The 15,479-nt window shown below is 39.2% G+C and overlaps 1 protein-coding gene across 1 annotated transcript in view; it reads left to right on the top strand.

Annotated features, from left to right (window-relative positions):
* nudcd1 (NudC domain containing 1) overlaps positions 1–15,479 on the top strand; it is a 187,273-nt gene that overhangs the window by 117,262 nt on the left and 54,532 nt on the right. The window contains exon 7 of the mRNA XM_059973385.1: positions 7,463–7,607. Within this exon, the coding sequence (XP_059829368.1) occupies positions 7,463–7,607 (145 nt within the window). The remainder of the gene's footprint in view (positions 1–7,462; positions 7,608–15,479) is intronic.

Raw genomic sequence — 15,479 nt, 5'->3', positions numbered from 1 at the left:
TTTATTGTTTTTCTTTCTCTCCTGCAGTATCTGCTAGATGTAATTTTAAGGAGTTATAATAAGAAAGTAATGCTCATAACCTGGATGATTATCAATGCTCATTCTAGTGCTTGCATTTATGTATGAATTCTGTTGCTTTTTATCCTGGAGTATATTGGAAGGTCATATTGGGCTTCTGCAGTATACGTCTCCACAAACATAGCAGGGTCCTAGAATTACAAGTGGTAATTTAATGTACAACTCATATAATTCTGGTTTTATATTGGAGAATATGAACCCTTAAAAGCAAAAAACTGCTTTGATTACATTCATTCACACGTATCTTCAATTGACAAGCTCATCCCTGAGTGAAAAGATTGTAGATTCAAGATTGAATGCAAAAATGTATGAAGGCTTCACTCAGAGATGGCAACCTCCAGACTAGATGTTAAACCAAGTCCCATCTCATTCCTTATGTGGATATAACTGGTAGGTGAGGGGTATGTGGTTAATGCAGATGCTCTGACACACTATTGATGTACAAGTGCTGTGATTATTGGTCTTGAAAGTAAACTGCATGATGACTTGATTGCAAAGCCTGCTGTCAACTTCTTTTAGAGTTTTGTTGTCCAATTTTACTGGAGTGCTCACTCAAAGGTGAGTTAATTGCAGTTAAATTTTGCGAGGTATATTAGAAGGTGTTTGATTTTTTTTTTGTGGCATTAAAATAAGCTTTAGCTTCAGGAGGAAGACCCATTTCAATACTGAATGTATGACTTCAGTTGGCTTTTCTTTTGATATACCACTTAGCTTATGTGACTGCTGTGGAGGACTCCAGATTAAGCTGAAGTGCAGGGTTCCTTCTCCCTAATGTTCTCCTGGCTAATGTTCAGTTTCTGGAAAATAACATTGAAGACCTCAGAGAAAGACTGAATTATCAGAGCGTCATTGGGGACTGTAGTGTACTGTGCTTTGCAGTGATATAGCTTGCTCCCAGGATTCTGGACACAGCACTGCAGCCCGAGGACTTCACCATCCACCACGTGGACCAACTGCGTCATCAAGTGAAGGAAGATGCTGAGGCATTTGCTTCTTGATTAGCTCCTCATAGGGATCATACGTAACAGTTCTGTCTCAGTACTGCTCTCACAACCTGGAACATCTGGCAGTCAGGTGCTGTCCGTTCTATCTGCTGATGGATTTCTCTGCTGCCATTGTGGTAATGGTGTACATTGCACCCCTGGCAAATGTTAAACTGGTACTAGAAGAGCTGAGAATTGTGATCAACAGTCACTAGGTAGTGCACCCTGACACCTTTCTGATCATTATGGGGACTTCCATCAGGCCAGCTTTAAGAAGTCTGATAAACTGCCACCAACGTGTCACTTGTAGAACCTGAGAAGTCAACACACTCGATCAGGTGCGCTGGCGTCCACATTTTGGAGCGTCCAATCACACGGCTGTACTGCTACTCTCAGCTCATAGGCAGAGACTGAGGACCAGAGCATCAGTGGCGAGGACTGCTAACATATTGTCAAGGGAGGCAACAAAAGGTTTATAGGACCGCTTTGAATTGATGGACTTAGCCATACTCAGGAATTGATTTTCAGATCTTAATATGCCACGACTGTTACTGACTTCATCAAGGCCTGCATGGATGAGTATTTACTGTTTGAGAACATACCAAGTTTTTCCAAACCAGAAGTCCTGGATGCAACAAGGAATTTGCATTATGTTGAGAGCTAGACCTGTGGTGATCAATACCAGCAATCCAGAATCCTACAAGGGGTCCAGGTACAACCTCTAGAAGGCTATTGTGAGAACAAAGACAATTCTGTGGGACACAATTGAATGTAAAATGGCTTTTGCAGGGTTTGCATGTCATTGCATTTTATAAGGAGAAGCCAACAGCATAAGTGGTAGTGATTCACTCCTGTTGAGCTCAATGCCTTTAATGCCCGCTTTGAAAGGGAAAATAACACCACACCTGTGTGAATTCTACAGCATTCAATGACCCTATAATATTTATCTCCAAGGCCAATGTCAGAACATCCTTCTGAGGGGTGAATTCTTACAAAGTGTCAGGTCCAAAGGTGTACCAGGTCAGGTACTGAAAATCGGTGCTGACCAACTGGAGTGTTCAAGGAAACTTCAGTCTCTCACTGCTGTGGTTTGAGGTTGGCATCTGCTTCAAAAGGGTAGCAATCATGCCAGTTTCAAGAAGAGCAAAGTGAGCTGCCTGGATGATTATGGAGATTTAGCACTCACATCTGGCATAATGATGTGCTTTGGTTATAACTGGAGTTACCTCCTGCTTGCCGGGATTTACTTTGATTCTTGCTTCTCCCTTAGTCTTGTCTTCTTTCTCTCTATCTTGCACACAGTCTCTTTCTTTTTCTTTCTCAAATTTCTTTTCTCTCTCTTACTCCCTTCTCACTCATGTTCTTTCTATCTCTTCTCTCCTTTTCAACTTTTTGTCTTTCTTTTTCCCATCTTCCTTTTTCTTTTAGTTTGTTGTGAATATCTCTGAATTTGCTAATTTCTTGAGAAATTAGGTGTTTATCCTCTTCCATTTCTATAGCACTTATGTCATTCTCCTCTTTCTTTTCCTTTTTCTTTTTAGGATGTTCATCTTGGTTTTAAGAAGGTGCATTTAGTTCACTGAAATAATTTATTAATCCTTTTATTTCTCCCTTTTAGATCGGATCTCTCCTCTTAGTTTCCTCATCCGCAGCATCATGTGATGAATCATTTATTTTCATCTCTTCATTGTCTCCTTTTCTTTTTAGTCTTTGCATCTGCTTTTACAGTTTTTCATCTCCCATTTGAAGTTCATGTAATAACTTTAGCGCACACAGAGTAGAATCTGGTTCTTTATACTCACAAAAGCCAAATACTTGCAACCTTCCTGAAGCTCCTTGAGTTGTTATCCAACTTAAAAAGTTATTTTGCAAGTAACTACCTAATTGACATATCATAAACTTTCTCAGATATGTTGCCTACAAAAACTGTTGTAGTTGGATCATCACTTTTGTTACTTTCACACTTCCTCTAAGCACCATGGTCTCTCCTTGGTCCAAAATGCTTTCCAACCAGAGGCACAGAGGTTGGCAGCAGTACCTGTTGACCCACTGTTGGGCAACGGTTCCTTGTGAACAGCTTTGATATCATCCAGTACCTTTCCTAATTTGCTTTCAGTTCACTCTAGTAGAAGGGATGTGGCATACAAATGGTGGATAGATTTCCAATCAAATTGTTGTTGTCTCAGCTACTCATGTCTCCACAATGCTGTCCCTCCTGTTTTTACCACATACAAGTCTAATGTGGTTTGTTGGTTGTTGTATTTTACTTTTATAAATGTCATTCCCATAGGAGTTATATTTTCTCCAGTATTAGTTATTAATTGGATTTAGTTCACTATCTTTGAAATGCTGTTCAAACTCATTTTGTGAAATGACTGAAGCAGCTGAGCCAGTCCCAATTCTATTTTAATTAATTTGCTTTTCACTTCCAGTGTAAGTCATATTGTCGGTCTATTGTTATTTTTCACCTTGTAAATCTCAAGGCTACGCAGTCATGTGTCTCTTTAATCAATATCAGATTTATTTTATCAACAGCGCACAAATTGGTACTCTTTAAAACTGCATCTTGATTGCTTTTCTTTTTCTCTTCCCTATGCAGTCCATTTATTTTTGTCTGCCTAAGATGCTCTTTATATGTGACCTATTTTGTTGCATTTTCTGCATTCTGCTTTAAACCTGCATTGGTCTAATGTATGTGAGCCCCTGCTACAATGGTAACACAAATTGTTCAGCCAGGCGGTTTCTGTTTAGATATTGCAATTTTGTTTACGTTCACTTTAATTCCTGACTGCATCTCAATTGCACCTCTGTCTGCTGTGTGCATTGATAGAGATTCAACTCTTTTAAATGTGAGTTAGGAGCTGTTTTTGAATGCTTTCTTGCAAGATTCCACAAACTAAATGATCTCCTAGTACATCATTAAGCCCATTATTCAATTGACAATGCTCAGACAATCTCTTCATTTCCACCACATACTCTCCTTCCTTTTGATCCGCTTCTGAAACTTAAAGCTTTTTGCAATCAACAGTGGCTTCGATTCTAAGTGTTCTTGTATTATTTTCTCAATATCAGCAAAGCTCATTTTGGCTGGTTTGGTTGGAGCAACTAAACTCTGCAATAAACTGTATGCCTTTAAAGCCAATGCACTAGGCAGAACTGCCTCTTGTTTCTCATTGGCTACTCCATGTATTTTAAAATACTGTTCAATCTATTCTGTATACAATATCCAGTTATCTGTTGTGTAATCCTTCTGATGTAGCTAGCATTTTCCGCTTTTTTAAAAATTATCACCTGGTACTTACTCTCCCCCACCCCCTGCTCCTTCTCCCCTGCCCTCTCTCCCCTCTCTCCCCCTGCCCTCTCTATTCTTTCATTTTCTGCTTTTAAAAAAAAACTCATTTGTCTTTCCTTTTGCAAAGGAAATGTTTTGCACTTTTTTTTTAACTCAACTGTTTCTCGTCATGCTCTTTTTTAAACTTGAGCATCCTGTTGTGCTTCAACAGGTAGTAGCCACCTGAGGTTCATTTAAAACTTATTCGTTGCCACTGTTATGTTTTGTAACTCCAAAACAAAAACTAATTGAAAGGAAAACATGAGAGCTGGGAATGCAAGTCTAACTTTGTCTTTACTTTTAGCAAAAAAGAATGCTTTATCAAACAACATTTTAACAATATTGCTGAAACATTAAATACACGGCACTGTCCACTATCAGATTTCATGATTGGTACTTCATTATTCCTTAATTCATAGTAATATTATGTCTTTGCACAATGCTACTGCTGCAAAACAGCAAATTTCATATTATATAAGACAGTGATAATCTGATTCTGAACTGCAGAGGACTGCATTCACATCATAGTCAGTAATCCATTGTCCAATACACAAGTCTGAGGTGTTATTATCAACTTGATCTGCAGTACATAATGCTGACTCCCTGTTAGTGTTCCACCTTTAGCACTGTAATAAATTGGAGGCTACTTAGTAGTGACGTAGAAGATGTGGGTAAATGCTGCCTTGGGAAATGTGCTATTAATGATTTAATTATGCTTCAAAATATGGATGAGAGTGGCTGTTGTTTGAGCACAGGAAATGATTATTGATGCCAACAATGAAGTGAATAAATCTTTTAAAAATGGCGTCTGTAAAAATGCAAAGGTATGTATGTATATCTGCAATGCCCATTTAAGTTACTACTGAGTCACAAAACCACTGAAACTGGTGGCAAAAAACAACCTTCAGCGAGTGCAGCTACTGGTCACTTAGAAAATGGAAATGGTTACTGACTTGGCGGAGTTGACGCATGATCCTATTGAGAATTTATTAAATCCATTTTAAGGTTCTTGCAGGAGTGTTTGGAAATCTTGAATTCATTCTCTCTAGAGAATACTTAAAGCTGAATAAACTAGCACAAGATGATTGCAATGAAAAGCTGTATTTTGCAGGTTTCTTTACCTGCTTTATATTTTAGTTATAGATAGATCACATGCTATTTATGAGCTGTAACATAATTTGTGCAAAATACCTATTATATAATTCCTTCTATTCTTACAATTTTTGTGATCTATGGCTCATAAGAATTGAAGCCATTCAGCTCTCGTGCCTGCTCTACCATTCGGTAAGTTATGAATGATCTTTTGATTCATTGCTGCTTTCCCAAACTGACCCCATTTCCCCTGATGCCGTAAATAACAAAAAATCTAGGGATCTTTGTCTTTAATATGCATAGTTAACAACTGAGCCTCCATTGCCTTTTTGGTTGTGAAGCAAAACTTGAACACAAAGTGTTTTCATTCTCCAGAACATTACCATGGGAGAGCTGCTCTTATAAATGTTGTCTTCCAGAGCAGAAGTAAAACCAATCTCCTTGGGTGTTCTAGGTCAATGTAACTTGGTGAGAGGATACAAAAGATTGAAGACGCTAGAATCTGCATCAACAAGCAGTTTGTGGTGAGGGTAGTGTGGTTGTTGCAAGTGCTCTGCAGCATTGTTGATGTGGAAGAGTTTTCCCTATGGTAACTTTGATTTTGAGACCACCTAAGCCAGGCATGGGCAAACTACGGCCCGGGGGCCATATGCGGCCCGTTCAGCTTTTTAATCCGGCCCGCAGAACTTGATGAAATTATATTAATAAACCTTGTTAACGTTTTTTCCCTGCAATTCTGGCATTTTCCCAATAGATGACGCACTCTATATACATTGACCTTTGTTGAGGTGCAGCGTATTACTCCACATTTGCGCTTTACTTTGTGACCTTGTGGTGACCCATTTCCTGGCACATCCGAACCGGCTCACAATTAGCCAGCGTCCGGCTAAGGGAGATAGCCTGCGGGGATTTGCGAGCACAGAGCTCCGCATATTGGCGCGCTCTCACTGTCTGTCATTGTGCGGGTCGTTGTTGAGTTTTGGCACAGGGGACAATTGAATAAGAAGGAGCAGGACAAGTAGACCTGCATCTCCTACCGTTTTTGAAATAAAGACAGTCAGGAGGAGAGTGATGATGATAATATCTTGAAGGATAACAGAATTTTCAGTGCTTTAAAATAATAACTGTTACTATTAAAAAAAGCTGTATTTTATTCATTTAATTTTCAGTGTTTTAAAAGACATTTCAATAAATAGCTAAATACCATGGGACTTCAAAGACAGATATTTTGTTGTAATGCATTTGTTCATTTTCAATTGAAATTAAAGCACATGTTTTCTACATATCCCATGATATTTTATTTTCTCTTATGAGGTGTATTACCAAAACACTCCGTCCATCTGCTCCTGGTCCGGCCCCCCTGTCAAATTTTAGAGCCCGTTGTGGCCCTCAAGTCAAAAAGTTTGCCCACCCCTGACCTAAGCTCTTTCATAATTCATTCCAGTCTCGTTTTAAGATGGTGGCTAAAGCTTCATCACCCTGTGAAGAAATTTCTGATCATCTCTTTTCTGAATGCTGACTGCATATTTTAAAACTATAATGTCTCGATACTTGATATCCCAGCTCGGGGAAACAACAAATTTACATCTTCCCTGTCAGAATTGTTTCAATGAGGTCAATTCTCATTCTTCAGCACGTGGTTTGGTGTGCATAATCGCTTCTCAAATGACAAATTCATAATCCCTGGAATCTCTCTAGTGACATTTCATTTCCTGGTTCAAATTTTTATCATCACTAAATATATTTTTCAATTTGTTTGTGTGTGTTTTTGTTTTTTTTCTGCATAACCATTGTTCATGATTTACTGTGAGCATGATACTTCATTTATTTTACTGTCATTTGAACTTTTAAACATATGTTGTACTTTCTGCAGTTTAGTCTCTGTTGCCGGTGTTTACCTTGATCTTATTAATGTCTTCATTCTGACCTGCACTTTTGAATTAAAATTATTAATCACTTATCTATGTGATCCCTGTAGGTTAGAAATTTTCATGATAAAGAAGAATAAAGGAGTGATGTGGCCAGAAGTTGTCATTGGTGACAGAGGAGGTGAATTCATCGTGAATCCTAGTCAAACGTCTGAACTGAATGAACGTTTATTAAACCTAACCTCTGAAGAACTGGTAAATAAATCAATTGAAAGCTTTGTTGCAATCTCCAATATAGTATGTCTATCTGGTAAGATGGTGTAACCCTGTTTCTTTAATCATTGTTCATGATTTTCAAGTTTAGAATGTTTTTTTCTAAGTAAAACCCCTGGACTAATTTGCATTCTTACCATTTATGCATTATTATTCCAAGCTTTAGGTTGATTCATGCTTTTCCTAATGAAGAATACATTTACTAGGTAGATCACATGTGAAACTATCAGAATCTGATTATAATCTTGCATGAATTTATTGGGGTAATATGGATCTTGAAGCATGCAGTAGAACACAGTATAGCAGCTTAATATATAAAAAACGCTTTGTATTCTTAATACAGAACAGGAAGTTGTACATGAAAGTTATTCTTGCCGATAAAGCAAAGGGTAAATGGTAGCAGAATGGGTTGTGGCTTTGCAAAAATAGTTTTAAGCTTGTAGTTTAAAACAGTCCTTCACAGAGCCATAGGTGCTTACAGTGGAAGAAAGAAGATTAGAAAATGGACAATGTTTAAAAGTGGTCAAAGTGCTGCACCTGCCCATTCACCTTCTCCCTCACCTCCATTCAGGGCCCTAGACAGTCCTTTCAGGTGAGGCAACTCTTCACCTGTGAATCTATTGGGGTCGTCTATTGTATCCAGTACTCCTAATACGGGCTTCTCTCTTTTGATGAGACTGATCATAAATTGAGGGGGGGGCACTTTTTCAAGCACCTCTGCTCCATCCACCAAAAGCAGAATTGCCCAGTGGCCAACCATCTTAATTCCTATTTCTATTCCCATTCCCGTTCCAACATCTCATTCCATGGCCTCCACTTGTGCCACAATGTGGCCACTCTCAGGGTGGAGGAACAGCACCTTATATTCCATCTGGGTAGCCTCCAACCTGATGGCATAAACACAGATTTCTCCTTCTGGTAAACTTTTTTTCCCTCTCCATTCCATCTTCTATTCCCCACTCTGCCCTCTTACTTCTTTTCACTTGCCCATCACCTCCCCCTGGTGCCTCTCCTTCTTCCTTACTCCTATGGTCTACTCTCCTCTCTGATTCCTCCCTGCACAATCCTTTCACCTTTCATTCCCACCTGGCTTCACCTGTTATCCTCCTTTCCCCCCCCCCCCACCCCACAACTTTTTATTCTTGTGTCTTCCCCTTTCTTTTCTTGTCCTGAAGAAGGGTCTCAGCCCAAAATGCTGACTGTTCATTCCTATAGATGCCATCTGACCTGCTGAGTTCCAGCATTTTCCATGTATTATTTTGATCTCCAGCATCTGCACAATTTCGTGTGTAAAGATGTTTCATAAGAACAGAAATTGGAACATTTGGCTTATATTTTTACATTTGATATTTAGTTATACCGAAGACAAAGTAGTAGGTGTAAAATTTCTTTATCAACATGATCTAATTTAATCACTCTGTTGGCATAACAATTTTTCTCATAAGAAAGTGAGCTGTGTCCTGTTAACAAGCACCAACTTCTGCACTGTGGCTTTACAAGTGTGGATTTATTATTTGTTCTAATTCTACTAATGCGTCAAGGTCTGTGTCTTCTTAGAGCCTTTTTTAAACAGTGGAACAGCTGTCCTCCAACCCTCCAATACCTCACCTGCCACTAAGAATGATTTAAATATCATTCCCCTGGCCCTGAGCTCATCTGCTTTTCCTACAATATTTCTTGCATTGAAATATATACAACTCAGAACATTAATCCCACCATGCTCTACCTTGTGCTTCCTGACTTTGTCTGAGGTCTTAACAACATATCTCTACAATTACTGTACTATCTTCTTTGGCACTCTGGTTCCCAACCTCCTGCAACTCTAAACCACCTCATGCAGCACCAGCAAACCTTCCTGCTAGGATAATAGTTCCCCTGCAGTTCAGGTGCAAACCATCTGTTCTCTACACTTGTATGATCTTCCTATTTCTGGCCTCACGAGGACATATACAGGTAGCAATCCTAAAATCACAACTGTAGAGGTCCTGCCTTTTAACTTAGCAGCTAACTCTCTGAACTCACTTTGCAGAACCTTGTTCCTCTTCCTACCAATGTCATTGGTACCTATATGGACCTTGACCTTACTTACTTACTCACCTTTCCTATTTAAGAATTCAAAGGACTTGATCTGAGATGTCAAAGACCCTGGCACCTGGGTGGCAAAATACCATCCTGGAATCTCATTCTCATCTACAGAACCCCCTTTTTTGTGCTCCTAACTAATGAATTCTCTATCAATACAGCATGCCTCTTCTACACCCTCCCCTTCTGAGCCACGATCCAGACTCAGTGCCAGAGACTGATCACTATGACTTTCTTTTGCTAGGTCACTCCCTCCTCCCTCAAAGAAGTATCCCAAGTGGTGTACTTGTTGTTGAGGGGGATGGCCACAGGGATATTCTGCACTGGCTGTTTAACCACTTTCACTCTCTTGACTGTCCCCTAGTTTCCTGTGTCTTGTACCTTGGGTATAACTACTTCTCTATCTCTCCCATCTATCACCCCCTCAGCTGCCTGAATGATCTGGAGTTCATCCAGATCCAGCTCTGACTCCTTACTGTGGACTATTAGAAGCTGCAGCTGGATGCACTTCTTGAAGTTGAAGTCATCAGAGACACTGGAGGTCTCCCTGCCTTTCCACATCCCACAAGAGAAGCATTCAATTACCCTCCCTACTGCTCTAACTATGCAAGTATAAAGAAGGAAACAATAAATAAACTAGTGAAATCTACCTACAGCCTTTTGTCTTCTCTCACTCAAGCCTCTCAGTGCTGAAACCTCAAAGAGTTAAAGTCTCAAAATCCCCAATCTACCACTGTCCATTCCAACAAATGTCGTTCAGCTTGCCCATGCCTTAGTTTAATTTGCATTTGCTAATGAATCCTGAGCTCTGATCTCTGTTTAAATGCCAAAACTCCCACAAGGTACTGCTTTTTAATGTACACTTGCCAATCTGAGTGAGTCACTGCTCTTGCTCCCGATCTCTGATTCGCTGCTCAAATGCTGGCCGTTGCACATCCCTACACTCAAGTAATTCTATAGATCCGCAGAAGAGAGCATGCTCACTAGCTCCCTTAGTGCTTGGTATGGTAATTACACTGCAGTGGACAGGAAGGCCTACAACGCCCAATGCATCCCTGGCACCAGCATATCTGCCATCAATGACATGTATACAGAAAAGGGCCAGTAATATCTTTGAAGATCCCACCCACCGTGTTCATGGACTGTTAGTCGCACTCCCATCAGAAAGGGGCTACATAGCAACGATGCCAGGACCACTAGAGTCAAAAACAGTTACTTTCTGCAAGCAGTAGGGCTGATCAATGCCTCCACTCACTAACCCTACCACAAATGTATTATTTCCTGTCAGTCATGGGCTAGCATCTCTATATGGATAGATAGTCGATCTATGTTTCTAAGCTGTCTTATGTACTGAATTGTGTTTTTTATTAATATTGTGTTCTTTATCTTTTGTGTTTTTTGTGCTAAATTGGTTCCACATATTATTTTTGAATTTACCACCTCTCTCCTTAAATGCTTTAGACCTTTACTTATTCATTATTATTAATTGAATTTTGGACTTTCAACATTTCAAACCTGGGAAAAAGATACAGGCTATCCACTCTATCTGTGCCTCTCATTAACTGAAAAACTTGTGTCAGGTCTCATCCTCCATGGCCCAGGGTATCGGGGAGTCAGTCGCAAGTGGTGAGATGCTCACTACCAGCAACTACAAGCTGCCCCGGACCACCAGTAAGTACCTCCCCAATTCCACTGCACCTTAAGCATGGTAGCCTTTGAGCTACTTTCTGGGCTGCAAGACCACTTCAGCTTTCACAGTCCTCTCCCTCGCCTCCAACAACGCTGATATTCGGTGACTCCATCATTAGAAACATCAAGTCAAAGCTAAGTGTGACCTTCTGTTTTCCCAGAGCTGAAGTCTCTGAACTAATGTACAAGCTCTCTTGCCTGCTAACTGACTACCTCTGTGTAAAAGGGATTGCTGTCCACTTCGGCACAAATAACATTGTTCAGCAACAATCTGAGCCTCTCAAACGTAACTTTAGTAGTTTTTGAATTCCTAAGGATGAGTGTCAAGCACATTTTTATCTCTGGACTAATTTCCATGCTAGGTCGTGGTTCTGGGCATTTTAACAGGCTCCTCAGTCTGCATGATTGGTTTAGAGTGCCAAACTTTTGCTTCATTAACAATTTTAACCTATTTTGGGAATGCACCACATTTTTTCAAACCTGATGGTCTTCACCCAAGCAGTCTGAGCTCACGGATGCTGTCTGCAAAAATATTCCACTGCACTCTGCAAACCCATGTGTATGACTATATACATTCAATGGTGTGTACATGATGCTTTCTTAACTCTTCCTCCTTGCAGTCCAGCAGTTCTGCAAATGTTACGCATCCTATTCACTGTATAGGTGTTAACAGAAATGTCCTCTACTCTAAAAATATACCTCCCCTGTTGCACTACTCCAAGCTACTCTGTTTAAGCTGGCTTGTCTAAATGTGAGATACCTTTCAAATAAGACCTTTTTCTTAATCAATTTTATTGCCTCTACAGACCTTGATTTTTATGTTCTTAACTGAGACCTGGTTAAAGCCAAAAGAACACAGCCAGTTATCTGAACTGTGTCCCTCTGACCAGGACAGTTTGTACCAAGGCCTAGTGGGCTTGCCATCATGTTGAGAAAGCATTTTAGGTGCAATCTATTGTGTGTCAACATTTTTTCAAGTTTTGAGATGAATACACTTAGAATTTGAGGTACAGATCCCATCCTCTGTGTTATCGTTTATTGCCAATGCCTGTTTTCACTCGGAATCCTCAGAGCTCTTATCCTGTCTTCAAAGGTTCATTTATTATCAAAGTATTCAATTCTGCCATTCTTCTTCCCCAGGTAGCCTTGAAACAGAAAAAGAAAAGAAAGGCAGCATGATCATTAACCTCCAAATGTCCCCTCCCTGCAGTTTAAAAAAAATGAGAAAGATTGGGCGTAAAGCACAGAATATTAAAAAACCCTAAGATTAAAAAAAAGTCTGTAGTCCATGTCCTTGTCAAAAATCTAGGTAACATTCTCTGGGCACAGAGGGAGGGTTTCCCTGTCTGGTCGCAGAGCAAAAGACAGGCAACTGGTGTTCACCTTCGGCATTTGCCTCGATGTTACAATCTCCCTAATCGTTTCAATCGGTGAAATGGAGTCAAACATTGGCTTGCACCCATCCCATGACTTGCCTGCCATGAGATTCTCGTATGCTACCTTTGCCTTCCAGAATCCTCTCAGAGACTGCAGAGTGCTGGAACACCTAAACGATCTCGAAACAGAAAATCACAGACTCCACAACAGTTCCAAAGTCACATCCAAGATGAAAAACAAACATATATTATGTAAATTCTATTACATTGAACAATGACAGGATTCTCATCTCTGGTGATTTTAGTATTCAAATTAATTATTTCTCGAATATGACCTCAATGGCAGCTGAATTCGTGAGCTTACTTACCTAGCATGTCTCTGAGCCCACCAGTCGGCTTGGAAATGCACTTGATTTAGTAATGACAAAAGGCTTAAATATTATTATCTACTATCCACTATCTCAGATCATTTTTGTGTACTTTTTGATGCCCTCCTGCCTGGAACCAAGACCATGAAACAAATTACATTTATAAAAGCAGTTTCTTAATGCTACAATGCAAATTAAATTCTCTGAGCTGGCTAGTTTATCTAACCCATGTGACTTAAACTCAGTAAATAAAATGGGTGATTCTTTCAACAATAATTTGGCAACAATATTAAACACATGGCCTCACTTAGGGTTAAAAAGAAATTGCCTCACAAAACATCATTGTGGTTAAACAATTCTATATATGAACTTGAGATCATGCAGAGTAGCTGAGAGAAAATTAAGGAAAACTGAGCTAGAAGTCTACCGTAATATTTTCAAGGAAAGAGTAAGCTCCTCTCTGCAAGACGAGCCCATTTCTCCAAGATTATTACGAAGAATAGCGGTCATTCAAGAATATTGTTCTCAACTATAAACCAACAGTACAACTGTGCCCAACCTATAATGTTCCCAGTCAAACATCTGCCACAAAATGTGAGGTGTTTGCAATTTATCAATAAAATTACTTCCATTAGGGAGAGTATAGCTACAAATACTGGTAATTCTACAGCCAACCTCTTAAAAAGATGATAACCATGTCAAAATTTACAAGTATTTCTGATTCAGAACTCTATAAGATTGTAACAAAGAGCAAACCATTTACTTGTTGTCTCAGCTCTGTCTCCACCAAACTTTAAGGACTCTTTAAATAGTGTTTTCAATTCTGTTAGGAAAATTATTAACATATCCCTTGAAACTGGAGTTTTTCCAGATGCTTTCAAAACTGCGGCTGTCAAACTCCTACCTTGATAGTGAAGTACTAACTAACTACAGGCCTATATCCAATTTTCCCTTCCTGGGCAAGATACTTGAGAAAGTAATTTTCAACTAACACAACAATTTTCTGAATGAGAACAATATTCCAGAATAATTTCAGTCAGATTGGAGAGCAAGCTACAGCACAGAGATGGCCCTTACCAACATGGTCAGTGACCTAGACTCAGCACTGATGCCAACATAGTCTCCGTTCTAATTCTTCTGGATCTAAGTGTAGCTTTTGACACAATTGACCACTAAATTCTCCTTAATCACCCATTGGCCTCACTGGTAGTGCCATAAATTGGTTTTGTTCGGTTATCTTAGAGAAAATTTTTTTGTGTCTTGGAGACCAGTTTTCTTTTTTTTGTAATTTATTTTTTGTTGAAGTCCATCAAACAAATATTTCCATAAGATGTATTTCAGATATTGTACGTATATATCATATAGTCATATCTGCCAAAAATCTCCATATAATATTTATCTGAGGTATACACTTTCAGAGAAGAGAGGAAAGAAAGAACAAGCGAAAGGAGAAAACTATGTACAAGTATGGAGTGATCTTTTTTTATCAACATATTCATTGTTTTGTGAGGATAAAATCAGGCCTAAGAGGAGTTATGTAGTTAAACCAATTTTCCTAGCATGAATCAGATTGTTCCAACTTACGATTAACAGATGCTGTTATCTTCTCCATTTTGTAAATGTCCATTGTAATTTCCGTCCATGCATTTAAGGTTGTGCTGTCCTGTGATAACCATTTCCTAGTAAGAGCCTTTTTACCAGCCACCAGCAGCATATTTTTTAAATATTTATCTCTTTTCAACCATTCTTGAGATATGTACTCAAAATATATGGTTTAACTTTCTAAGGGTATTTCACATTTAAAGATGTCTTGTAGAGCATTATGTATCCCACTCCAATAGTCTTTGATAATGGGGCATTCCCAGAAAATATGATAATGGTTTGCATTTTGATTTCCAAAATTTCTCCTAATTCTCCCATTACTATCATAATGGGATTTCTGAGAGTGTGTAATAAAATATCTTATCAAGTTTGTCCATCCGAACTTCCTCCACTTCTGTGAACTGGTACACTTCCATCGATACCTCCATATTATTGTCCATGTCGATGTTTCGGACCCTTTGTCCTGACAGTGCTTCTCCTTATAGATGTTGCCTGGCCTGCTGTGTTCCACCAGCATTTTGTGTGTGTTGTTTGGGTTTTATCTATGTTGATCTTGTATCCTGATAATTGACCATATTGTTCAAAGGATTGCATCAATTTAGGTAAAGAGTATGTTGGTTGCCCTAGATAGATCAAAATGTCATCCGTGTAACAGGCCAATTTATGCTCTGTCCCTTTAATAGTAATTCCCCTGATATCTTCATTTTGTCTGATGTATTAAGCTAATGGTTCCAGAT

Source organism: Hypanus sabinus, chromosome 1 (genome assembly GCF_030144855.1).
Source record: "Hypanus sabinus isolate sHypSab1 chromosome 1, sHypSab1.hap1, whole genome shotgun sequence".
NCBI classification, from domain to species: domain Eukaryota; kingdom Metazoa; phylum Chordata; class Chondrichthyes; order Myliobatiformes; family Dasyatidae; genus Hypanus; species Hypanus sabinus.
Note: the sequence above shows the minus strand (reverse complement) of the source record. Positions and strands in the feature narration are given on the sequence as shown.